The sequence below is a fragment of the Heloderma suspectum genome, chromosome 2 (genome assembly GCF_057233095.1).
Source record: "Heloderma suspectum isolate Gila_16-S chromosome 2, 16-S_ref, whole genome shotgun sequence".
NCBI lineage: Eukaryota > Metazoa > Chordata > Lepidosauria > Squamata > Helodermatidae > Heloderma > Heloderma suspectum.
Window position 1 is genome coordinate 365551892 of NC_139459.1, and position 27236 is coordinate 365579127.

Sequence of the window (27236 nt, forward strand, 5' to 3'; positions counted from 1 at the left end):
TAGGAAGGTTTAGAAACGATGTAATTCTAGAATTGTCCACAAACGTATGGGGCTTGATAGTGATATTGGAGAGATTACTCCCCCCACCTGACACATACACACTCATTTTTAGATGTGGGAAAGTGACACAGCTGGAACCGAAGCCGCTTCACAGGAATTCCACATTATTCTTAGGTTTCCCCATGGGCAAAGCATGCCAATGACTACTCTGCTGCATGGGTGCTTTCATGTTCAAAAAGTTCCGATTTTTGGCTGAAGCTTTTCCCACAGTGGGAGCACACTGCCGTGTGGGTTCGTTCGTGCAGTATCAGGTGTGAGCTCCACCTGAAACACTTCCCACAGTGCGAACACTTATACGGGTTCTCACCTGTGTGGATTCTCCGGTGTACTTTCAGACTCGTGTAGGTGCCAAAGTCTTCCCCACACACTGAGCAGTTGTACGGCTTCTCGCCTGCGTGGGTTCTCTGGTGTTTAAGGCAGTCTGATCTCCGAGTGTAGCTTTTCCCACACTCTGAACATATGTAGCGTCTCTCTCCTCCATGGAGTCCCTCCTGAGGGATCCAGCCAAAGTTATTCCCACAGTGTGAGCATATATGCGAGATCTGCCCTGTTTGGATTCTCTCCCTTTCTCCACAGTGGGAACATTTATACAGTTTCTCTCCCACATGGGTTCTCTCGTGCATCAGAAGGTCTGAGCTGCTACTGAAAGTCTGGCCGCAGTGCCAGCACCTGTAGGGCTTCTCCTCTGCATCGCTGCTCTCGTGTGTAGCAAGGCGTGAGCTTCGACCACATTTGTCATCTTTCATCCCATTCTCATCATCCTGGTTAGTGGGTTCACTGATACCTTGGCAAACATCTGGCAAGAGAACCAATTGATCCATTCCTTCCCCAGGGTTCTCATCAGCTTCTCCCCAACATAGGAAATCCTTCTCTCCAGCTGTTTTCAAGGATGTGCTCAGTTGTTCCATTTGCTGAGGACACTCCAGGAAGGATTTCTGTTCCTCGTTTTCTCTCAGCCACCTGTCACCAGCTGGAAGAAAGGGGGGAATCAATATGACTCAGACATTGCTCTAAGACGAGGGGGTGCACCTTTTCCAGCGGGTGCCTTTCTGGGGTGGCACACACACGCATGCACATTCACATGCAACTCATTCTCTCTCTCTCACAGACACACACGCCATTTACAGTGTGCTTGTCTTGCATACATTCTAATATTAAAAGCCTTCAGTTTAAGACATGGGTGGGTAACTTGTGCTGCATTCCCTTGGGGGTAATTTGTCCGGGGCTGGAGTCCCCTTATTCCACCCCTGCCATACAAACTGCCCCACTCACATCTAAGTCCACTCATAGATACACACGCGCTTTCTCACAGCTTTAACTCTTCCTTTTACTCTGTCACCATTGAACAAAGAAAATATGCTCTAGGAATGGGCTCTGTGGTTCTTGTCCAAACATCTATGACAAGGGTGGGCAGAAGGTAGATCTCCAGATGCTTTGGATTTCAATTCCCAGAAGCCCCTGCTGTTCTGACCTCAACACATGTTGGACTGTGTGCCTATCCAGGCGGTTAAACTCACATCCAATCCACTTCTGTACAACTCAGATCTTCATCTTTATTTAACGTAACATAAACAGTGAACAACTGACAAATACAGGATCAATACTTAATAGTAGAAGGATGAGGGAAGGATGCGGTGGCTAGATGAGCTCAGATGGAGGGATGAGCAGGATGAGCTGAAATGGTTGGAGGAGGTGAAAAGACAATGCAAGGCCAGGCCTTCAGGCTGCAATGCAAGGCAGCAGCAGAGAGAGCTTCGGCTATTGGGCGGTATAGAAATGAAATGAATAAATAATAAGAACCAGGCCTGAGGGAGGTTTCTTCCAAACTGAGGAAGAGCTGGTGCAAACCTGATAGAGATGCTTCCTACGGACAAGGTATCAATGCATGGCATCCAGGCCTGATCAGCTGCTAATAGATACATAGAAGGTGAACTATGGATGCAGTCCTATGAGGGTGTAGGCAGAAAAAGGTCCTACAACTCCTAGCACCCTAAAGCAATTACAAATGGAAACTCTGGGGGGCAACGTAACAAGTAACATAATGCCCAATTGGGGCAGAACATCTGCCAGCATGTCCAATAGTGACAAATGCTGGGAGTTGAAGCCCAAAACATCTGGAGATCTACTTTCTGCCCACCCCTGATCTAGGAGCATCCTAGGAAGCAGGCAGGAACCTTTGAACACATCTTAGGACACTCTGGGAATGACGCTTCTATGGCAGGAACCACGGAGCTAGTTCCTAGAGTGTTTTCTTTCCTTTTCTTGGGCGGGGGCTGATGCTGGGAGGCTCAAGGGTCTTCACACAGGGCTTGGAGGGATACCTGCAGGCCGCACCAACAATATCAGAATCAACCTTCTGCCTTGCAGAGGGAAGAGCTTGGAACCTCAATTGCATCAACTGCCAGGGATCAGATTGTCGGAAGGGCTGCTTCTGTGGGTCGGCATCCTGGTTGAAGCACTGCACTGGGGAGACCCAGGCTCCAATCCCCACTCAGTCACAAAGCTCATCAGTCTCTCTCTCGGCCTAACCCACCCACAATATTCAATGGACAGGCCCTAGAGTGACTTACCCAAGAAGCTGGCATCCCCATCATGCTCCTGATCAGCTCCTGCGGAAAGCTGCGTCTTCAACGTGTCCAGACCGACCGGATTGGCCTTGAGGGGATTCCCAGATGGCTCTTCCGAGATCTCTGTGCCCTGAGGCAGAGGGAGGTGGGGGAAATCAGATCCAAATGGAGTCATGATGCAGGCAACATGTGTGTGGGAGTTGTAACCAGTAAATTAATAGCCTTGACAAGGACTTATTGCCTCACTCTTTGGTCAAACAAAATAATTTCAGGGCAGCTTGCAAGGATTTAAAACACAATATAGGAAGCTGCCTTCCACCAGGTCAGACGCTTTGTCCGTCTAGCCAAAAGGGTCTCCTCCTATGGGGCAAAGCAAAATCTGCCCCTGTGGGGTTTCTCATAGGGCCACAGCCCCTCCCCTTTCCCATCAATCGTTTGGTGGTTTCCCAGGTTTTGTGGAGTAAAAAGTTGAAGTGCCTCCCATAAAGCTGAGTGACTGGCAGTAACAGTGGGAAGCTCCACTAGGCTGGCATTTTTGCTCCGCTCCTTTGGCTCTGGCCCCACCCACCACTGGCATGTGGCCCCCGAGAGCTTCTCTGAAACGGAATTCAGGGCTGAAAGAGGTTCGACATGCCTGGTCTGCTCTGGCTGGCAACAGTGTTCCAGGGCCCCAAGCAGAGAAGGGTTTTTTCCCATCACCTGCTACCTTGGATCCTATAAGTGTTTGGCTTGGAAAAAAGGAGGCTAAGGGCAGACATGATAGAGGTCTACAAAATTATGCAAGCTGTGGAGAATGTGGATAGGGAGACATTTTTCTCCCTCTCTCAGAATGCTAGAACCCAAAGGGGGTCACCATATGAAGCTGATTGGTGGGAGATTCAGGACAGATAAAAGGAGGGGCCGCTTCACCTAGCGCAGAGTTAAACTATGGAATTCGCTGCCACAGAATGTAGTGATGGCCACCAATTTGGATGGCTTTAAAAGGGGGTTAGACAACTTCCTGGAGGAGAGGGCTACAATGGTTAGTAGTCCTGACGGTTCTACGCTTCCTCCAGTATCAGAGGCAGTGCACCTATGTACACCAGTTGCTGGGGAACCTGGGCGGGAAGGTGCTGTTGCGCTCATGCCCTGCTTGTGGGTTCCCGGTGACAGCTGGTTGGCAACTGTGTGAACAGAAAGCTGGACTAGATGGATCCTTGGCTTGATCCAGCAGGGCTCTTCTTATGATCTTAAGTGCTTTGTCGATCTAGCCCAACAGGGTCTCCTCCAGTGGTGCAAAACAAAATCTGGCCCACCCAGGGTCCCAATCCGGCCTTGTGAGGTTTCTCAGAGGGCTGCTTTCCCACAGAGCCCAGCTTTTGTGCAGTATTTCCCCTATGTTAAAAAGGCTGAAGTACCTCTCTTAAGGCTTTTTTGCTGGCAGTAAGAGCTTGATACTAAAACAGGCTGGCATTTGGGGGTATTTAGCCCCCCCCCCTTTTGCCTTTGGTCCTGCCCACCACTGGAATGAAGGCCCCAAAGAGCATCTCTGAAATAGCACTTGGCCCTTGGGCTAAAAGAGGTTCAGAAGCCTTGGTGTAAAACGTGGGTTTCCTCCATCCTGCTGCCATTGCTCCATGATGCACCAACACCCCCCCCCCTTTGACCCTTGCTGCCTTTGAACAGCCATACCCTATGTGTCACCAGGCACGCCCATGCCACTGCCATCATCTAGCCCTGAGGAACTGTAACCCGGTAGACAGAAATAGATGCTCTTTGCTGTCAGCCAGACCAGTGCCTTTGTCGAGGCTGCAGGGCACCAACTTTGTGTTTTGCGGTTGAGAACCATACACACACACACCCGTGTATCAAGGGCAATGGTGGAAACAGACTCACCTGCCGTTCCCAGCCTTTGGCCCCTCGCTGCCGCAGAAGGAAACTCTCCGCAAGGCTCACGGCCTGGGTGCAGGTCTCTGGGCCGCTTTCCCTGAGCCAGTTCTGCATGTCCGGCGGCAGGAGGGCCAGGAACTGCTCCAGGGTCACCAACTCCAGCATCTGCTCCTTGGTGTGTCTCTCCGGCCTCAGCCACTGATGGCAGAGTTCCTGGAGCTGCCTGCAAAGCTCCTGAGGCCCGCCGGCCTCTCGGTAGCACAACGCCCGAAAGCGCTGGCGCTGCTTCTCTGCCCTGGCAGCATCTCCAGCAAAGGCTCCCTCTTTCTCCTTCTCACTGACATCCAGGTGGGTCTTGTGCTCCTGTCGGGCTGCACCAGTGAGATGCGGCTGGACTTGGGAAACCCACAATCCTCCGGGCCACTTGTGGGCCTCCGCTGTTTCCTGGGCGGGCCCCTGAGACGCTTTTGGCTGATTCCACGGCCTCTGCTCAGGCAGTTGGGAGTTTTCTCCTCCCAAGCAAGGAGCCTGGAGTGTCCTCAGAAACTCTTGCAACTGGGCATCCCAGTTCCCTGACGGCCCTTCCTCCGGCTCCTGTTTCACATTTGTTTGGGGAAGAGCTGCTCTGTCCCTTTCCTCTCCCGGCTCAAGGCCTGCAGCATCCTGCTCCTCCTCCATTTTTATTTCTGGATGCAGGCCTTGCTTCAACAGAGACCCAAGTGCCACCGTCTCTCGCGTTGCAGCCATATCCTCCAGCAGCTGGCCTTGCTCTGCTCTGCCCGCTCTCTTTCAGCACCAACCCTTGAGGGACGCCTCAGCACTGTTGCTATGCTCTTGAACTTCCATCAGCTCAGCAGACTCATCCAATGAGACGCTTTTCAAGTGACCGAGTGAAGCATCAAGGCCTTTCAACAACCTGCGGAAGAAAAATAGAAACAAAATGGAAAGAAGACAGTGTGGAGGTGTCACAGCAGCTAAAATGTCTGGGAACCTCTTAATAAATGTAATTTATTTGCAGTGGTAGGGCTTTCCACTACCTTCAACACCAAACCTGTTTGATTCCAAAGCAAACAACATTGCCACTCATATAATAACGCTAAAGGCATGTGCAACACTCAGCTCTCACTTGATCCCTGAGCTCCCTCTAATTTTCCTACTCTGCTCACCATCAAGGGGGTGAAAATACTAATTCATGCTACCAGGCAATGGCATTCATGTGTGTTGGGAGCATTGTGAGTGCTGTGGCAAGAGGTGATAGTGAACATACCTAGTAGGCGGAAGGTCCCAAGTTAAATCCCCAGCACCTCCAACCTCATAAGAATATGAGAAGTGCCACACTGAAGTGATTCAACCCAGACACAGGTCGTTTTACTTCTGCGAGAAGTGAACCAATGTTGACCACATAATACATTCTGACCTCTAGGCAAAATAAGTCCAATGAATGTTGAGCCACAACTAGAAAACCTGGTGGGAAAAAAAGATGGGAAGAATCAGTTCCCAGATAATAACTCTGTACATATTTATAGCATTTATGATGTGCAGTATTACCTTAAACTACTCAAGGTGCACAGGAAAATAAGTAAGGTTTACAGTACGGCCATTAAAAGCTTCAACCATAGGAATTAACGCAATAACAAGGCTGCCTTGAGATGGTTCCACCCTTGAAGGTAGCCGAAAAATAAGATTTAATGAAATAAATAGGATTATAACAGTATGGCAAAAGTTTGTGTGGGAGTTTTGTTTTACTTTAGATAAGTGCGTACAACTCTGTGCTTGGATGAACTTAAGAACCTGTCTTACACCAATGCCGTTCATTGACTCCTATAGCTCAGTGTTATCTACATTGGTTGGATTTGAGTGTCGCTCTGTCTTTCCCAGTGCTGTGGGCTTAGAAAAATGGCGAGTGACAGGAGACATGATAAGAGGCATACAAAGTTGTGCACAATATGGATACAGTGGATTGGGAGATTTTTCCTCCCTCTCTCAAAATACTAAAAGCTGGGGTCATAGAATCATAGAATAGTAGGGTTGGAAGGGGCCCACAAGGCCATCGAGTCCAACCCCCTGCTCAATGCAGGAATCCAAGTCAGAGCATCCCTGACAGATGGCTGTCCAGCCTCGTCTGGAACGCCTCCAGTGTGGGAGAGCCCACCGCCTCCCTGGGTAGTTGGTTCCATTGTCGTATTGCTCTAACAGTCAGGAAGTTGTTCCTGATGTTCAGCCGGAATCTGGCTTCCTGATCTTATCTCCCCTCAGTCTTCTCTTCTCAAGGCTAAACATGCCCAGTTCTTTCCGTCTCTCCTCACAGGGCTTTGTTTCCAGTCCCTTGGTCATCTTCGTTGCCCTCCCCTGAACCCTCTCCAGCTTGTCTGCATCCTTCTTAAAGTGTGGTGCCCAGAACTGGACACAGTACTCCAGGTGAGGCCTAACCAGTGCTGCGTAGAGGGGAACTAGTACTTCCCGGGATTTGGAAGCGATGCTTCTATTATCCCATGAAGCTGATTAGTAGGGGATTCAGGGCAGGTAAAAGGATTTCTTTACACAGCGCAGCGTTAGACTATGGAATTCGCTTCCACAGGACGTAGGGACGGCCACCACCTCGGAAGGCTTTGACAGGGGGTCGGGCAAAGTCCGGGAGGGAAGGCCGTCAGTGGCGGCTAGTCTTGACAGCTACGTGCTGCCTGCAGCACCAGACACGGCACGCCTGGGCGCACCAGCTGCTGGGGAACACGGGCGGGAGGGCGCGGCGGCACTGCGCTGCTCGTGGGCTGCCGAGCGGGCGCCGGGCTGGCCAGCGTGCAGCAGAGCCGGGCCGGGCGGGCCGCGGCGGGGCTCTTCGCGTGTCCGCGCGGCGCAACGGAAGCGGCGCCGCGCTCGGTCCCCAGCATCCACGCAGCCCCGCCTGACCCGCGGCCCCGCGCCCGGCGCGGCTCCGCGGCTCCGCGCTTCTCCGGCCGCGACTCGCCAGAAGAGGCTTCCGGAGGGGCCATCGCGCCCGCAACCCACCTGCTCTCGCGGGCTCCTCCGCGCGCCCTCCCCGGGCGCCCGCCGCCCTCGGCGCCCCGGGCTGCGCGGCGCCACCAGCGGCTCCCGGCCGGGGGAAGGGGCCGGAAGGAGCCCCGCCTGCGCCGCCTGCCGGGCCGCTCCAGCGCCCCAGCTCCGGCGCTGCCCCCTGCGCCGCCGCGGTCCCGAGCCGGGCGCGGCTGTGCGCGCAGCTCGTGCCCCGACGGGGCTGCGCGGAGGCGGCGGGGGCGTTGGCGCGCCCCGTAGGAGCCACGGCGCAAAGCCGCACCACTTTCGAAGAATGCCCTCGACCCTTGCAGTGACTTTTCCCCCTGATAGCGCCCCCTCCCGGCTGTGTGTGAGAAGCTGGCTTGCAGCCTCTAAGGTGGGCTCCCCCAACCCGGCGCCCCTCAGATGTTTGGGACTTCAACTCCCATCAGCCTCAGCCCGCATGGCCAATGCTCAGGAATGCTGAGAGTTGTAGCCCACATTTATCTGGAGGGCCCCATGCTGGGGAAGGCTTAGAATGTTACAAGCCCCGATTAAAATTAAAATATTCTGAGCATGTGCAGTTTGGCATGTTAAACTCGCTTAAATCGTAGTGCCATCATTCATTCATTCATTCATTACATTTCTATACCGCCCCATAGCCAAAGCTCTCTGGGCGGTTTTCAAAAGTTAAAACATTAAAATACAATATACAAAGTTTAAAAAACATTTACATAAAAACATACCGACAATATAAACAACATAACTAAAAACAACTCTGAATTATTATTTTTTTAACCCTACAATAAAACACAGCTTAAAACAACACCGCTTAAAAACAGTGCACAAACATCAGCAAAAGGAACAAGAGTTCTAAAAAGAGAAGGCCTGCTGGAGCAATAGTGTCTTCAATGCCTGCTTAATGACCTTCAAAGAGGTCAGCAGGCGCATTTCAGCCAGCAGGTCATTCCACAACTGAGGGGCGGCCAAGGAAAAGGTCCTCTTGTGCATGGCTGCCAATCTCACATTAGGCAGCCACAGCAGAGAGCCCCCAGAGGACCTTAGGTGGTGGACTGGGACGTAGGGAATGCAGCTTGCTACTTCTGCCCTGATGCCCCCGATGCGGGCTCCCAGCCAAACAAGCCACGGTTAACAAGTAGAAGGTTGTTCATTGCATGCAAATCAGGTCTCTGTGTTATGTTTTATGGTGCCTTTCTTTGTAACAGCCTTAGTCTACAATTCTACACTCATTCGCCTGAAAGCATGCATGTCTACTTCAGATAGGATTGTGCTATAAGAAGGATGTACAAAGTTGCTCAGCAGCGCAAATCCTAAATATGCCAACACAGAGCTAGGTCTCTCTGAGTTGAACAGGGTTTTCTCCCAGATAGAAGACTGCAATGGAAGAAGAAAACACACACCAAAATCCACAGTAGGGCAATACCTTTATCAGGACCAACCAAAAGGCCACAGAGGATTGGTTGTACTGCCCTGTGATACACCCCAGAGCTAAAGTGATGAAACAAAACAGGAGATGGCTTGAGTGCAGAAGAACAGATGCAAACTCTGGTGTGTGTCTATGGTAAGGTATATTCAGGGTCAGTGGGTGTGGCAAAAAAACATCTTGCTGCCTCTACTGAATCCTCCATCTGCTGCCCAGCAGAGATTTTCAGAGTCATCCAGGGGATATTATATGCCAGCCCTAAAGTCGCTGTAGATCCTTCCAAGGCCTGCTGTAATACATTTGCTAGGCGCTTGCGGGATAAAATCCCTTGATTCCAGTGTTACAGCAGGTGATCAGGTGAGGTGTCCAGAGCACAGCCTTGTCCTGTTTGCTTGGATGAGTCTCTGTTGGTACAACTTGAGGACCTGGACAAGGTGCTTGGACAGGTTCATGCAACTACTTCCGTACTGGATCCTTGACCCTCTTGGCTGAAAAAATCCAGCAGGGAGGGAACAGTTGGCTGGGCCAGGGAAGTGGTGAACGCTTCTTTGGGAGAGGGAGTGGTCCTGGACCACCTGAAAGAGATGGTGGTGAGACCACTCCTGAAGAAATCTTCCCTAGACCTGTAAAATCTTGACAATTATAGGCTGGTGGCAAATGTTGCATTCCTGGGCAAGGTCCTTGGGTGGGCGGTTGCAAGCTTGCTCCAGACACTCGTGGATAAGACCGATTATCTGGATCCATTTCAGTTGGGGTTTAGGCCGGGTTTTGGCACGGAAACAGCCTTGGTTTCCCTGTATGATGACCTATGTTGGGACTGTGACCTTGTTGACTCTCCTTGATCTCTTGGCGGCTTTCAGTACCATCGACCGTGGTATCCTTCTGGGACGGCTCTCTGAGCTGGGAGTGGGAGGCACTGCATTGCAGTGGTTTCGCTCCTACCTGGAGGGTTGGCTCCAGAAGGTAGTGCCCGGGGAATATTGCTCAGCCTCATGGATTCTCCAGTATGGGGTTCTGCAGGGGTGTTTTGTCCCCCATACTATTTAATATCTACATGAAACTGCTGAGCAGGGTCAGCTGTCTACGCTCTGGTAACCTCCAAGTCAGATTACTGCAGTATGCTCTATGTGGGGCTGCCTTTGAAGACTGTTCAGAAGCTGCAACTTGTGCAAAATGCAGTGGCCAGAATGGTAACAGGGACTAGAAGGTCCAAACATATAAGACCGATTCTGACCTGCTTGCACTGTCTGCCTATATTTCCAAGCCCCATACAAGGTGCTGGTTTTAACCTATAAAGCCTTACAGGGCTTGGGACAATACCTGACAGAACGCTTGGAGGGCAGCAACAAGGGAGAGGGCTTTCTCGTTGGTGGCCCCCCAATTATGGAATGATCTCCCCAAAGAGGGACACCTGGTGCCAACATTATCTTTTCAGAGCCAGATTAAGACCTTTCTCTTTTCTCAGGCATTTGGCAGAATATGATAAGTTTAAACAGGTCCTGGCTTCGTCTTATGGGCACGGCTGATTGCTTAAAGTTGTTATAATCATATGCTGTCTCTGTATGTACTGTTTGTTTGTGTATTTTCATATAAATGGTTTAAACTTTGCATACTGTATTTTTAATGGTTTTTAATCATTGTAAACAGAGAGCTTCAGCTATGGGGCAGTATAGAAATGTAATAAAAATATTTAAAAGGTTGTGCAAGTGTTGGCGTTCCCCAGAACTCTTCATCAGGTTAGGTGGTTAAAAACAACAACACGAGGGATTGGGGAAGAACAGAAAGTCCAATGATTAGACCAGTTCTTTGGTCTAGCCAGATCTTTGGCCCTTCCACAGAGTTACGGGACTGCAGCTATTCCTCAACAAAAGATGCAAGGGACCTTACAGAATTGCACTTAATATATTATATGAAAGAAAAAGATTTATAGAAGTTTATAAACATATATACAAACAAATAAGGCACAATCGTTAATGCACAATATATTCTCTAGTGATCTTAAAACTTTCTATCTTCGAGGTAAAGTCAGAAGCATCCTTTACAAAGGAACAGGTCCGAAGCATTTCCGGGAACATAAACGCCAGCTGTAACTCAGATCTGCCTCTTGCTCAGGACAAAACACTCAGGTTCCTAGGGAGGCAGATAACAGCACACTGGTTGCTAACTGTAGTAAAAATAGGCACTTCCGTTGTTGTTTGGGTGCTTACAAACAAAAGAGTCATAAATTATTGTTAGGAGTGAACATAAGAACATGAGAAGAGCCCTGCTGGATCAGACCAAGGGTCCATCTAGTCCAGCATTCTGCTCACACAGTGGCCAACGAGCTGTCAGCTGGGAAACCACAAGCAGGGCATGAATGCAACAGCACCCTCCTGCCCATGTTCCCCAGCAACTGGTGTATATAGGCTCATTTGCCTCTGGTACTGGAAGTAGCACATAGCTATCAAGGCTAGTAGCCATCGATAGCCTTTTCCTTCAGGAATTTCTCCAACTCCCTTTTAAAGCCATCCAAAGTGGCAGCCATCACTACATCCTGCGGTAGCGAGTTCCATAGTTTAACTCTCTGCTGTGTAAAGAATTCCTTCCATTGATCTGCCCTGAATCTCCCACTAATCAGCTTCATGGGATGACCCCGTGTGGGTTCTTATATTTTGAGAGCGGGAGAAACATGTCTCACTATCCACATTCTCCACACCATGCATCATTTTGTAGACCTCTATCATGTCTCCCCTCACCCTCCTTTTTTCCAAGCTAAACAATCCCAGCTGTTGTGACCTTCTCTCATAGGGGAGATGCTCCAGCCCCCCGATCATTTTAGTTGCCCTTTTCTGCACTTTTTCCAGCTCTACAGTATCTTTTTTTAGGTGCGGTGACCAGAACAGTACACAGTATTCCAAGTGTAGTTGCACCATAGATTTGTATAGTGACAGTACGATATTGGCAGTTTTATTCTCAGTTCCTTTTCTAATTATGCCTAACATGGAGTTTGCCTTTTTTACAGCGCCCGCACACTGGGCTGACATCTTCACTGAGCTGTCCACCACAACCCCAAGATCTCTTTCCTGGTCAGTCACTGCTATGTAAGCTTCCCCAACAGATCACCCATGGAGCCCTGCTGCAGTGCCCACCACTAACAAGCAGGGTTTTTAAAACTCCTTTTCAAAACCATCTTTCCACGGTGGTTGGGCACGAGGCAAAAATTAGCAATGGCTGAGGCTCTATCCGCCTGGTACCTTCATTTCAGCTGGAGCCTCGACCAATGTTGCATTTCCCAGGGCACCCAGCTACCTTGTAACAAAAGAGCCAGCATGGTGCCATTGGACTGGGAGCCGGGAGATCCGGGTTCTAGTCCCCACTCAACCCTGAAGCTCACTGGGTGACTTTGGGCCAGTCACTGACTCTCAGCCCAACCTACCTCACAGGGTTGTTGTGAGGATAAAATGGAGAGGAAGAGGTCTATGTATGCCATTTTGGGTGCCTTGTATGAAAGGTGGAATATAAATGTAACAAACAAAACATTTTTTAAATGAACCCTTTCCCACTGTCACTTGGTAAGTAATGGGGGGTGGGAGAAGTGGGGCAGAACAAACGTGGGAGGAGAGTGGGGAGAGACCTGGGGGTTAGGTCCAGCTCACACACAGCCTACATCCTGCCCCCAATTGTACCCCCAGCCTGTTACACAGAAAAACAGAGAAAAAGCACACACAGGCCCACACAGTGATCTGGTTCGCACATAATGCTAAGTCGTGGGTGGTTGAATTCTGGGTTGTCATGGTATGAGAATATGGCCACACTAGCAAACCATGGCTTGTTAACCACAAACAATCCAGAAAAAGAACCCATAGTTTGTTGTTAAATTGTGAACTCTGGGTCGTTTAAACCGTGGGTTGCCATTATGAGTAAACCCGGAACCATGGGTTGTTCATGGGTTGTTTTGCCATGCTACAAAGGTAGCAGGCAAGAGTGGTAAAAAAGCTGCTTTACATGCCAGTACTATCATATTGCAAAGACATTTGGGATACTAGCAGGAAGTGAACAAAGGAGAAGGGAAACAAACAACCCGAAGACTGAGAAAACAAACCATGGTTTATTGGATCGCCTGCCAGACAAACCGTGGGTAGGGCAACAATAATGGGTGAAATAAACTATGGATTAGCATCACGTGTGAACCAGGTCATAGAGAAAATATACAGATACACACAAACGAAACCGAGAGAAAGAGAAAGAAAATCACTGCCCACAGAAAACACATATACTCAAAAGGAAGAAGGTAAAAGTCAAAATATCTAGTAAAAAAACAGAGTATCATAAACTTGCACCATTTTTATATGGGATCCCGTGAAGCCCACCACCAAATTAAAGCCCACCATCAAATTTGCTGTATATAGATAGCACAATAAAAAGTACGCATCCAGTGCTTGACAGTGCCGACATGGCACAAAAACAGGGATTGAAGGCACAGATCCTCATGGAGCTTCATGATTTTTACACAGACGGGCCCTAAACCCATCGTTATATCATAGAAAACATCTGCGGACAGACCAGTCACCTATGATTTAATGATGGTTTGGAATGGTTGGGTGGGGGGATCCTTTGCAAAAAACATGAGGATCCATAAAATCAGAGCCTTGGACCCAAGTTTGTGCGTCATGGTGGTGGTGGCAAGCACCGGATCTGTGGTTTTACTGTGCAGTCTAGAGACACCAGTGTAAGCTTTAATTTGGTGATTGTTTTTTGTGGGATCCCATAAAAGATGCCAATTCATGATGCTCCATTTTTCACTAGATCTAACTTTTCCCTTATTGCCATTTTCTGGCTAGCCACGCCCCTCATGGCAGCCATTTCGTGGCACGGCCCACAGCACTTTCTACAAATTTCAAATGTGCACACAGGCCTCCAAAGGTTGAGGATCTATGAGTGAATGGAGACAGTCCTGTTCGGGAAATCATAGGTAAATGGCCCACAAACAGTAAGGAATAGTCGGACAGTCCTCTGCAAGAGGAGAACCATTTTGGAAAAAGGGCATTTCTTTCTTCTCCCCCAACTTTTTGCAAAATGAGACATAATTGAGGTCTCTGTGAAAGAAACAAGCAACAGACGGCAGCCAAGAGAGAGACTGAGAAAGCCCAAAACAGAGCCAGTGTGCTATAGTAGTAAGAGTGTTGGACTGGGAGCCCAGAGATCTGGGTTCTAGTCTTCACTCAGCCATGGAAGCTCACTGGGTGAGGTTGGGCCAGTCACAAGCTCTCAGCCCAACCTACCTCACAGGGTTGTTATTGTGAGGATAAAATGGAGATGAGGCTAATGTAAGCTGCCTTGGGTTCCTTGCAAAAGGAAAGAAGGCGGGATATAAATGCAATAAATAAAAAATAAAACTATCTGTCTCCCTAGAGATCTGAAGTGGGAGATCAAGTGGATGGCTGTCAGAGTGTTTAAAGCAGTGTTACAAAGCAGCTCTCCTTTGAGTGAACACTGCTGACTCCATTTTGAATCAAAGCTCATCAGCTGCTACCACTGAAGACTAGATCAAGCAATCCCGTTTCTGCTGGACTTCCTAAAATGCCTGCCCCAAAGGCAAAGGTGGGGGCAGAAACTGAGCAAAACAGGAATGTGCCGGAGAGCAAGAGCGATATTTGGTAAAGTTTGATATTTGGACCCAGAGGATGTTAACAATTATAGGCCAGTGGCCAACATCCCCTTCCTGGGCAAGGTGCTTGAGCGGGTGGTTGTAGGACAGCTCCAGGCACTCTTGAATGAAACGGATTATCTAGATCCATTTCAATCGGGCTTCAGGCCTGGTTTTGGAACGGAAACTGCCTTGGTCGCCCTGTGGGATGACCTCTGCCGGGAGAGGGACAGGGGGAGTGCGACCCTGTTGATTCTCCTGGACCTCTCAGCGGCTTTCGATACCATCGACCATGGTATCCTTCTGGATAGGTTGTCTGGGTTGGGAGTTGGAGGCACTGCACTACAGTGGTTCCGCTCCTACTTGGATGGCCGATTCCAGAAGGTGGTGCTGGGGGATTATTGCTCTGTGCCATGGCAATTGTGCCATGGGGTTCCACAGGGCTCTATTTTATCCCCCATGCTGTTTAACATCTACATGAAACCGCTGGGGGAGGTTATCCAGAGGTGTGGGCTGAGGTGCCATCAATATGCGGATGACACCCAGCTCTACCTCTCTTTCTCATCAAAACCAGGTGAGGCAGCGGATGTTCTGAACCAGTGCCTGGGCACGGTAATGGACTGGATGAGGGCTAATAAACTGAAACTCAATCCAGACAAGACGGAGGTACTGTTAGTGGGTGGTTCGTCTGCCCAGCTAGGTGATATTCAACCTGTTCTGGAGGGGGTTGCACTCCCCCTAAAGGATCAGGTTCGTAGTTTGGGGGTGCTCTTGGATCCAGAACTGTCACTTGAGGCACAGGTGAACTCAGTGGCACGGAGCACTTTTTATCAGCTTAGGCTGGTATACCAACTACGCCCTTATCTGGACAGAGATAGCCTAGCTACAGTTATCCATGCTCTGATAACTTCTCGTCTGGATTACTGCAATGCATTATACGTGGGGCTGCCTTTGAAAACGGTCCGGAAACTTCAGCTGGTCCAAAATAGGGCAGCAAGATTGTTAACAGGGACTGGCCTGCGAGCTCATATTACGCCAGTACTTTTCCAGCTGCACTGGCTGCCAGTCCATTTCCGGGCCCGATTCAAAGTGCTGGTGTTAACATTCAAAGCCCTTAACGGCTTGGGGCCAGGTTACCTGAAGGATCGCCTCCTCCCATATGTGCCTGCCCGGACCTTAAGATCATCATCAGCGGCCCTTCTCCGTGAGCCCCTGCCAAAGGAAGTGAGGCGGGTGGCTACTAGGAGGAGGGCTTTTTCTGTTGTGGCACCCCGGCTCTGGAATGAGCTCCCTAGTGAGGTTCGCCTGGCACCTACATTGTACTCCTTTCGGCGCCAGGTGAAGACCTTTTTATTTTCCCAGGCATTTTAGCTTTCTAAATTTTTATCTTTGCTGTTTTAAATCTGTATTTTAAACTCTTGCACTGCTGCTAGGTTTTATTGTGGTTGTATTGTTATATTGTGGTTTTAATGTTCTATATATTTTAAATTGTTTTATTGTGTGTTGTTTGGTTTTAGTTTTTGTGAACCGCCCAGAGAGCTTCGGCTATTGGGCGGTATAGAAATTAAATAAATAAATAAATAAATAAAGTACCTGGTCAACATCCTGCAGTGTGCTTCTACTGCTGCACTCCAGCCTTGACACCTGCGGTTATGACAGTCATTCGTGTAAAAAGTCAAATTTTGTTAACAGAATGGAGAGAACAGAAAGAACCCAGCGGGACTTGTGCTTCCAGCAAGTACAGCTATATCATCCTCAAGCAGGCCCACTGGTTATATGGGATGAAGGGCCACCTCAGACTTTGTCCCATGGAAGTTGCACCATTTCCAGGGCCTATGAGCCCTGGTTCATCGGAGTTCTGATGTCGCAGCCTCTCTCTGCACTGTATGAGAACCCTCTGGTTTGGGCAGCCAAAGGTCCCTCTCCCCAGAGGCATGGGGCCATGCTGATGAAATCACTAGGTGCATCCCCCCGCCACCTTCCCCCCTCCTTACCCAGCATGGCAAGGGGCCACGCGGCTGCTGAAATCACTCAGGGCACAATGCTATGCACGTTTAGACAGAAGGAAGCCCTACAACTCCCAGCATTCCCCAGCCCTACAACTCCCAGCATTCCCCAGCCAGCATATGCTGGCTGGGGAATGCTGGGGGTTGTAGGGCTGGGGAATGCTGGGAGTCGTAGGGCTTCCTTCTGTCTAAACAGGCATAGGGTTGCACCCTCAGTCTCTCTCCTCCCAGAGAAAAGTCTCCATGCTGAAGTCACTAAGGATTCACCTCCTTCCTGCTGAAACCACGAGGCTCCTTCCCTGCTGGAGCAAGGTGCCATCACCGGGTGCAATGCCTCCCCTAGTCATGGCCTCCTGCTTTCCTTCCTCCTCACCTGAGACCAGGAGCTGCAGCACTGGCTAGTTCCTGCCTGCAGAATAGGGCTTCAGCCCAAGGGAAGGTACACACTATGCTGCCTCAGCTGTAAAGGTACAGCCCTCTCTTTTCCCCTGACCAGGTAGTGAAGGAGAGCGTATGTGACGTTCAAAGTCAGTGCTCTTGAAACCAAAGCCAGAATCCTATATGTAAGTCCTAGAATGACAGGGGACAAAGGAAGGCTTGCCATTCTAGGCCTGTGACCCTCCAGATGTTTCAGTCTTCAACGCCCATCAGCCCTTGACAGCAAAGCCAATGGTGAGGGATCATGGGAGTTGTACGACAAAACACCTGGAAGACCACAAGGTGCCCACCCATGACCGAGAAGGACAAGCCTCCTTCTCCACACCTTTGCACACTGTTTCTCAACAGGACAAATCTGGCTGATATTGACCGGGACTGCTAAGCAAGCAATGGCCAGTTCTGAGCCCAGATGTAGAAAGGTTTAGAAACGATATAATTCTAGAATTGTCCACAGATATATGGGGCTTGATAGCAATATTGGAGAGATTACTCCCCCCCACACACACACCCCTCACTTTTAGATGTGGGAAAGTGACGTAGCCGAAGCCGAAGCCGCTTCACAGGAAATCCACGTTATTCTTAGGTTTCCCCTTGGGCAAAGCATGCCAATGACTACTCTGCTGCATGGGTGCTTTCATGTTCAAAAAGTTCCGATCTGGGGCTGAAGCTTTTCCCACAGTGGGAGCACACTGCCGTGTGGGTTCGCTCGTGCAGTATCAGGTGTGAGCTCCACCTGAAACACGTCCCACAGTGCGATCACTTATACGGGTTCTCACCTGTGTGGATTCTCCGGTGTACTTTTAGAGTCGTGTAGGTGCCAAAGTCTTCCCCACACACTGAGCAGTTGTACGGCTTCTCGCCTGCGTGGGTTCTCTGGTGTTTAAGGCAGGCCGATCTCCGAGTGTAGCTTTTCCCACACTCTGAACATATGTAGCGTCTCGGTCCTCCATGGATTCCCTTCCCGCAGTGTGAGCATATATGCGAGATCTGCCCTGTTTGGATTCTCTCCCTTTCTCCACAGTGGGAACATTTATACAGTTTCTCTCCCACATGGGTTCTCTCGTGCATCAGAAGGTCTGAGCTGCTACTGAAAGTCTGGCCGCAGTGCCAGCACCTGTAGGGCTTCTCCTCTGCATTGCTGCTCTCATGCGTAGCAAGGCGTGAGCTTCGACCACATCTGTCATCTGTCATCTCATTCTCGTCATCCTGGTTGGTGGGTTCACTGATACCTTGGCAAACATCTGGCAAGAGAACCAACTGATCCATTCCCTCCTCATCAGCTTCTCCTTGACACAGGAAATCCTTCTCTCCAGCTGTTTTCAAGAATGGGCTCAGTTGTTCCATTTGCTGCGGACACTCCAGGAAGGATTTCTGTTCCTCGCTTTCTCTCAGCCACCTGTCACCAGCTGGAAGAAAGGGGGGAATCAATATGACTCAGACATTGCTCTAAGACGAGGGGGTGCACCTTTTCCAGCAGGTGCCTTTCTGGGGTGGCACACACACGCATGCACATTCACATGTAACTCACTCTCTCTCTCTCACAGACACACACGCCATTTACAGTGTGCTTGTCTTGCATACATTCCAATATGTTAAACCTTCATTTTGAGACATGAGTGGGCAACCTGTGCTGCATTCCCTTGGGGGTAATTTGTCTGGGGGTAATTTGTCAGGGGCTGGTGTCCCCTTATCCCCACCTATATACAAACTGTCCCACTCTCGTCAAAATCCTCTCATAGATACACACACACTTCCTCACAGCTTTATCTCTTTCCTTTATGCTGCCATCGTCGAAAAAAGAAAATACATTCTAGGAATGGGCTCTGTGGTTCTTGTCCAACGATCTATGATAGGATGACCAAAAGTTAGATATCCAGATTTTGGACTTCAACTGCCAGAAGCCCCTGCCAGCATGGCCAATGCTGGGAGTTGAAGCCCAAAACGTCTGGAGATCTACTTTCTGCCCACCCCTGATCTAGGAGCATCCTAGGAAGCAGGCAGGAACCTTTGAACCCTGCATCTTAGGATGCTCTGGGAATGAGGCTTTTATGGCAGGAACCGCAGAGCCAGTTCCTAGAGTGTGTTTTTGCACCCTGCTCTAAGATTAGGGAACTAGATAACACAACATGGTCAGGCAGCCTGCATAGCTTATATCTCTTCCCACTCCATGGTGATCCCAGGAAATTGCTAACTCCCTTTCCCATTGACTCTTCCTCCCCTCGTGGATGTGCCAATATAGGAATCAACCTTCTGCCTTGTAGAAGGAAAAGCTTTGAACCTCGACTGCATCAACCCCCAGGGATCAGATCATCGGAAGGGCTGAATCTGTGGGTTGGCATCCTGGTGGAAGTGTTGGACTAGTACTAGAACACCCCATAGGGTGCTGGGTGGTCGCCCAGGGCACCGAGCTGTGGGGGACACGAAGCGGAGCGGTGGGGGACACGAAGTGGAGGCGCCCAACTGAGATGAGTGGCTGGGTTTTTTTTAATGTACTGTCTGCAGTGAGCCAGGGTGGGAAGAAGCAAGTGTCCATAACTTTATTTTCAAGGTTCTACAGGTTGTTTGGGTGCTAACTACAAAAATTATCTTCCTTCAATAAGCTTTACAGTATGCTTCTTTTTCACTTTCTACTTTGATGTCATTTGTGCTAGGTAAAAATCAGTCGTACACACCTTTACTTTGAGGCAATGTTACAGAGCACTTAGCATGTCCAATACTGTAAACATTGTTAGCAACTATATAAATAATAATAAAATATCAATAAATAAATAATCTAGCTGACCTCTTACAGTTTATGGCTTTCCATAAGCTGTAAGAGGTCAGCTGGATACCTTTTTTATTTATAACTTTTCTTTATTATTTTTAAAGATAAAAATAATGGATATTCTAAAATAAAGAATGTTTACCAAAAGATAGGAACTGCTACAAAACAAAGAGATATTGTAAGTCAAACCTGTGATGATAGCTCTGCGGTGTTGCATCGCACACTGCCACTGCTCTGAATATGGCTTTCCAAACTGTGGCTTGTGCAAACTCCAGCACAGTGGTTGTGAGATCAAGGTACTGAGCAATGTTGTTCTCAAAGAACATCACACCTGCACCAAGCCCTGTAAATCTTCTGGGTGGCCCTGCAGAACTGACTCAGGGGGTGGGATGGGGGCACTAAAGGCACTCCTCGCCCAGGGCACTACTTATCCTAGGGCTGGCCCTGGCTGGGGAGACTCAGGCTCCAATCCCCACTCAGTCACAAAGCTCATCAGTCACTCTCTTAGCCTAACCCAGCCACTTTATTTATTTATTCATTTATTTGATTTATTAGCTGCCCATCTGGCTAGCTACCCGGGCACTCTAGGCGGTGTACAATACAAATAACACAAAATACAACATAATCAACAAAACATGGCTTAAAAAAAAAAAACCCACCCCACCCCAAATGCCTGCCTGAACAGCCAGGTTTTCAAAGCCTGGTGGAAGCTCCTCAAAGAGGGGGCATGGCGGAGGTCACTAGGGAGGGAATTCCACAAAGTGGGGACCACCACAGAAAAGGCCCTCTCCCTGGTCCTCACCAGCCTAGCTGTCCTGGCTGATGGGACAGACAGAAAGCCTACCGAGGCTGATCTCATTGAGCGGCATCCTGGTGTTGCTGGAGGCGGTCTTTAAGATAGACTGGACCGGAACCGTATAGGGTCAATACCAACACCTCGAATTGGGCCCAGAAAACAACTGGTAACCAGTGCAGTGGCTTCAGCACTGGAGTGATGTGATCTCGCTGGCAGCTGCCTTTAATCAGGCGAGCCGCCGCATTCTGCACCAGCAGCAACTTCCAAACCATCTTCAAGGGTAACCCCACATAGAGCACATTACAGTAGTCTAGGCGAGAGGAGACCGGGACATGAGCTATGGATGGGAGCAGATGGTTAGGGAGGGAGGGGTGCAGCCGCCGTATCAGATGGAGTTGGTGCAGCGCCACCTGGCTCACGGCTGACACCTGAGCCTCCACGGACAGCTGGGAGTCTAAAATAACCCCCAGGCTGTGGACCTGGTCCTTCAGGGGCAGCCTTCCCCAGCCTCCCCTTGTCTCCCACCAAGAGTACTTTGGTTTTGTCAGGGTTCAGTTTCAGCTTATTGCTTCCCATTCGATGGAGAGGCTCTAGAGTGACTTACCCAGGAAGCCACCATCACTGTCGCCCACCTGCTCAGCTCCGGAGCAAAGCTGCATCTTCAGCGTGTCCGGACTGACTGGATTTGCCTTGAGGGGATTCCCAGATGGCTCTTTCGAGATCCCTGTGCCCTGGGGTGGAGGGAGGTGGGGGAAATCAGATCAAAATGGAGTGGCGATGCAGGCAACATGTGTGTCAGATGTCAAGGCTAAAACAGAAAACTAAGCGGGAAGGTGCTGTACGCAAAAAACATCCAAAACAAAAGCATCCGGAAACACCCCTGGGTATGGACTGTCGTAGTTCTTTATTTGTTGTGCAGATCTCTAAAATACTCAGGGGCTATATAAAAATTATTTATATATCACCCCTCACTACTATATAATTAGAGTGTGGTTTTTATTTAGTGAATGTCTTGTAAAGGAAAACGGCTCTAAATATCATGGTTGAGAATTAATTTTTTAAGCATGTCAGGAACTGTACATGTTAATTTTATCGGATAACAAAGATATGTATGTTATATATTTTAAACAGGACAATTGCCCCTGCGGAAGAGACGTATGCCTCAAAATGCGTACAGCGTTCTAGTGCTCTGTACAATCGTTACATAATTTTTATGTGGTCTGTGCGTATTTTAGAGATCTGCACAACAAATAAAGAACTACGACACTCCACACCCAGGGGCGTTTCTGGACTTTTTTCCTTTGGGGATTTTTTTTTCAAGGCTAAAACACGTCTCCAATGATTCTCCCAAACTTTTACCAGAATATAAAGCTGATTAGATCTTGGAAGTCCCTTAGGCCATGCTCCTCTGCATGTTTAGACAGAAAAATGCCCTACAACACCAGCTATTCCCCCAGCCAGAAATTAAGAGAGGAGCTCTGTCAGTGGCTAGACAATTTCCGGCACGTACATAACAAACAAGCAAGTGCAACACTCCTGCGGTGTGTCAGTGCCTGCAAAGGGAATTAGAGGCAGACAAGCACGGATGCTACAGCCCAGTTTTTAACTCCAGCTCCCTCCCAGCCAAGCTCCCGCTATTTTGGTTTGTACTGCAATAACACTGCAAGATTGTTGACAGGGTTGGGTGACACAGGGCATATGGCCGCCGTACCCTGTGGCCCCCTCCGAAATCGGAGTTCTTAAAAAGAAAACAAAATGACTGTAGCAGCTATGGAGCCCTCAAAGGGACAAACACAGCTTGTAGACATGCTAAATTTGTCCGTTTGAGCGCCACAGAGTGCTACAGAGCAGTTTGCTGCTGAATTTGGCAGCAAACCAGAGACTGTGTAGTTGTTGTTTTTTAAATCACCCCATCTGGTGAGGCACATGGGGGGAGGGGTGTCTGAGGGGTGAAAATGGCCTCCAGACAGCCAGACGTTGCCCACCCGATTTAGGGCTCCCTCCATCCCCACCTATCTGTGCCCCCTCCTCCTCTCCGCCCACAACCCAACCCCATTTGCAGCAAAATTTCTGTTCTCGAGGTTCTTCCTCGGGTCACTGCCAAAGCGGAGCTAGGTGACACAACAACTCCACCCCACCATCCATGGATAGTTCAAGAACGGGGTTCAGAGCCTCTGACCTGGGGCCAAAACAGACCCTCTGGCGTTCCCTAAATGGCTACTCCCCACCCCGTAGACCCACCTCCTTTCCTCCAAACACCGATCAATTGGTGGTTTCCTGGCTTTTGTGCAGTTTTCCCCCATTCTCAAAGGCTGAAATGCCTCTTCCTTAAGCTTAGTTACTGGCAGTGAGAACTCGAAACTAGAACAGGCTGGCATTTGGGGGTATTTAGCCCCACTCCCTTTGCCTTTTGTCCTGCACATGACTGGAATGCAGCCCCCCCCCCCCCCCCAGCATCTATGAAATCACACTCAGCCCTTGGGCTAAAAGACATTCAGCAGCCTTGCTGTAAAACATGAGCTTCTTCCATCCTGCCTCAATTGCAGCACCTTCTTCCGCTGTTGCCATTGCTCCGTGATGCACCAACACCCCCCTCTTCTTTGACTGGTTAGGCCTCATCTGGAGTAGTGTGTCCAGTTCTGGGCAACACACTTTAAGAAGGATGCAGACAAGCTGGAGAGGGTTCAGAGGAGGGCAACAAAGATGATCAGGGGACTGGAATCAAAGCCCTATGAGGAGAGACTGAAAGAACTGGGCATGTTTAGCCTGGAGAAGAGGAGACTGAGAGGAGATATGACAGCGCTCTTCAAAGATATGACAGAGATACGACAGTGCTCTTCAGTGCTCTCTTTGAAGCCAACATGGATTTGTTCGAAACCAACATGGATTTGTCAAAAACAAGTCCTGCCAGACAAATCTGATCTCATTTTTTGATCAAGTAACCTCCCTTGTGGACTGTGGGAATGCTGTAGACATCATATACCTCAACTTCAGCAAAGCTTTCGACAAAGTGCCCCATGATATCCTGATGAGCAAACTAGCTCGAAGTGGGCTAGATGAAACAACGATCCGGTGGATCCACAGTTGGCTACAGAATCGGACTCAAAGAGTGCTTATCAATGGGACCTTCTCAAACTGGGGAGAGGTAACGAGTGGGGTACCGCAGGGCTCAGTCCTGGGCCCAGTGCTCTTCAACACTTGTGTTAATGACTTGGAGGAGGAGGTGCAGGGAATGCTGATCAGATTTGCAGATGACACAAAATTGGGCGGGATAGCTAATACTTTGGGAGACAGAAACAAAATTCAAAGTGATCTGGATAGACTGGAGCGCTGGGCAGAAAACAACAGAATGACATTTAATAGGGATAAATGCCAAGTTCTGCACTCAGGAAAAAGAAACCAAATGCACAGTTACAAGATGGGGGATACGTGGCTCAACCACACTACAAGCGAGAAGGATCTTGGAACTGTTGTCGATCACAAGCTGAATATGAGCCAACAGTGTGATGTGGCTGCAAAAAAGGCCAATGCTCTTTTGGGCTGCATTCATAGAAGCATCGCTTCCAAATCCCGGGAAGTACTAGTTCCCCTCTACTCAGCACTGGTTAGGCCTCATCTGGAGTACTGTGTCCAGTTCTGGGCACCGCACTTTAAGAAGGATGCAGACAAACTGGAGAGGGTTCAGAGGAGAGCAACAAAGATGATCAGGGGACTGGAAAGCCCTATGAAGAGAGACTGAAAGAACTGGGCATGTTTAGCCCTGAGAAGAGAAGACTGAGGGAAGATATGATAGCACTCTTCAAGTACTTGAAAGGTTGTCACAGATCTCTTCTTGATCATCCCAGAGTGCAGGACACGGAATAATGGGCTCAAGTTACAGGAAGCCAGATTCCGGCTGAACATCAGGAAAAACTTCCTGACTGTTAGAGCAATACAACAATGGAACCAATTACCTGGGGAGGTGGTGGGCTCTCCCACACTGGAGGCATTCAAGACGAGGCTGGGCAGCCATCTGTCAGGGATGCTCTGACTTGGATTCCTGCATTGAGCAGGGGGTTGGACTCGATGGCCTTGTAGGCCCCTTCCAACCCTACTATTCTATGATTCTATGACTCCTGCAGCTGTTGAACAGCCATATCCTATGTGTCACTAGGCACACTAGGCAAGAGGGGCCATACCTCAGTGCGACAGAGCACACACTTTGCATGATGGAGGTCCCAGGTTCGATCTCCAGCTTCTCCAGGTAGGGCGAAGAAAGAACCCTGCCTGAAACCCTGGAGAGCTGCTGCCAGTCAGTGTTGACAACACTGGGCTAGGTGGGCCAATGGTCTGACTCAGTATAAGGCAGCTTCCTATGTTCCTATCCCATTGTCATCATCTAGCCACAAGGAACTCTGCCTTTGCCAAGGCTGCGGGGCACCAACTTTGTGTTTTGCGGTTGAGAACCATACACACACACCCCCGTGTATCAAGGGCAATAAGTGGAAACAGACTCACTTGCCGTTCCCAGCCTTTGGCCTCTCCCTGCCGTAGAAGGAAACTCTCCGCAAGGCTCACGGCCTGGGCGCAGGTCTCTGGACCGTTTTCCCTGAGCCAGTTCTGCATGTCCGGCGGCAGGAGGGCCAGGAACTGCTCCAGGGTCACCAACTCCAGCATCTGCTCCTTGGTGTGTCTCTCCGGCCTCAGCCACTGATGGCAGAGTTCCTGGAGCTGCCTGCAAAGCTCCTGAGGCCCGCCGGCCTCTCGGTAGCACAACGCCCGAAAGCGCTGGCGCTGCGTCTCTGCCCTGGCAGCATCTCCAGCAAAGGCTCCCTCTTTCTCCTTCTCACTGACATCCAGGTGGGTCTTGTGCTCCTGTCGGGCTGCACCAGTGAGATGCGGCTGGACTTGGGAAACCCACAATCCTCCGGGCCACTTGTGGGCCTCCGCTGTTTCCTGGGCGGGCCCCTGAGACGCTTTTGGCTGATTCCACGGCCTCTGCTCAGGCAGTTGGGAGTTTTCTCCTCCCAAGCAAGGAGCCTGGAGTGTCCTCAGAAACTCTTGCAACTGGGCATCCCAGTTCCCTGACGGCCCTTCCTCCGGCTCCTGTTTCACATTTGTTTGGGGAAGAGCTGCTCTGTCCCTTTCCTCTCCCGGCTCAAGGCCTGCAGCATCCTGCTCCTCCTCCATTTTTATTTCTGGATGCAGGCCTTGCTTCAACAGAGACCCAAGTGCCACCGTCTCTCGCGTTGCAGCCATATCCTCCAGCAGCTGGCCTTGCTCTGCTCTGCCCGCTCTCTTTCAGCACCAACCCTTGAGGGACGCCTCAGCACTGTTGCTATGCTCTTGAACTTCCATCAGCTCAGCAGACTCATCCAATGAGACGCTTTTCAAGTGACCGAGTGAAGCATCAAGGCCTTTCAACAACCTGTGGTAGCCGAGCAAACATGTCTGTCTTTCACTGCCTAGGGAAAAAAATAGAAACAAAATGAAGACAGTCTAGAGGTGTCACAGCAGCTAAAACTTCTGGGAATCTCTTAATAAATGTAATCTACTAGCTGTGGTAGGATTTCTACCTCCTCTCAACTCCAAACCTGTTCAATTCCAAAGCAACCAACATTGACACTCATACAACAATGCTAAGGGCGCATGTAACACTCAGTTCTCACATGATCCCTGAGCAGCCTCTAATTTTCCTGCTGTGCTCACCATCAAGGGGGTGGAAATACAGATTCATGCTACCAGGCAATGGTATTCATGTGTATTGAGAGCATTGTGAGTCCTGTGGCAAGAGGTAATGGTGGACATGCCTGGTACGTAGAAGGTCCCAGATTAAATTCCCAGTACCTCAAGCTTGTGTGGGAGTTTTCTTTTGTCTTTTAAAGAGGCACGCACAACTCTGTGCTTATTATTATTACTATTCATCTATTATTTATTTATTACATTTATATCCCACCTTTTTTCCTCCATAAGGAACCCAAGGCTGCGTACGTAAACCTCCTCCTCTCCATTTTATCCTCACAAGAATACTGTGAAGTAGGTCAGGGTGAGTGTCGGTGACTGGCCCAAAGTCACCCAGTGAGCTTCATGGCTGAGTGGGGACTAGAACCCAGATCTCCTGACTCCCAGTCCGTCACTCTCACTACTACACTACACTGGCCTGGATGAACATAAGAGGCTTACACCAAGCCCGTTCACTGATTCATATACACCAGTGTTGGCCTTGAGTGTGGCTCTGCCTTTCCCAGTGCTGCTGGCTTGGAAAAATGGCGAGTGGAGGGGAGCCAAGGCGGAGGTGGACAAAGTTATGTATGATGTGGAGAAAGTGCATCAGGAGACTTTTCCCTCCCCCTCTCATAATACCAGAACCCGATGGGGTTCATCCCATGAAGCTGACTGGTGGGAGATTCAGGACAGGTAAAAGGAAGGACTTCTTCACGCAGCGCAGCGCAGCGCAGCGTTAGACTATGGAATTCGCTTCCACAGGACGTAGGGACGGCCACCACCTCGGAAGGCTTTAACAGGGGGTCGGGCAAAGTCCGGGAGGGAAGGCCATCAGTGGCGGCTAGTCTTGACAGCTACGTGCTGCCTCCAGCACCAGACACGGTACGCCTGGGCGCACCAGCTGCTGGGGAACACGGGCGGGAGGGCGCGGCGGCACTGCGCTGCTCATGGGTTGCCGAGCGGGCGCCGGGC

At 49.8% G+C, this 27236-nt stretch overlaps 2 protein-coding genes across 3 annotated transcripts in view; both read right to left on the reverse strand.

Moving 5' to 3' along the window:
- On the reverse strand, nucleotides 1-5877 carry LOC146355845 (uncharacterized). The gene is made up of 4 exons (XM_084830916.1): nucleotides 5764-5877; nucleotides 4503-5412; nucleotides 2631-2757; nucleotides 1-1030 (listed from the first exon to the last, which is right to left on the reverse strand). Exons 2-4 carry the CDS (start codon nucleotides 5241-5243, stop codon nucleotides 204-206), a joined length of 1695 nt encoding a protein of 564 aa, XP_084687042.1. The 5' UTR covers nucleotides 5244-5412; nucleotides 5764-5877; the 3' UTR covers nucleotides 1-203.
- Nucleotides 5874-27236, reverse strand: part of LOC146355846 (zinc finger and SCAN domain-containing protein 21-like) — a 22402-nt gene continuing 1039 nt past the window's right edge. Inside the window, exons 2-6 of one of the 2 annotated variants that reach the window (XM_084830966.1) lie at nucleotides 25059-26005; nucleotides 21166-21292; nucleotides 17778-18407; nucleotides 16151-16201; nucleotides 5874-5960 (exon numbers count right to left, since the gene is read on the reverse strand). In XM_084830966.1, the coding sequence (XP_084687092.1) occupies nucleotides 16176-16201; nucleotides 17778-18407; nucleotides 21166-21292; nucleotides 25059-25799 (1524 nt within the window). In that variant the 5' untranslated portion in view covers nucleotides 25800-26005 and the 3' untranslated portion in view covers nucleotides 5874-5960; nucleotides 16151-16175. Of the gene's footprint in view, nucleotides 5961-10817; nucleotides 11062-16150; nucleotides 16202-17777; nucleotides 18408-21165; nucleotides 21293-25058; nucleotides 26006-27236 lie in introns of those variants that run through there. The other variant, XM_084830965.1, reaches the window with a different exon arrangement.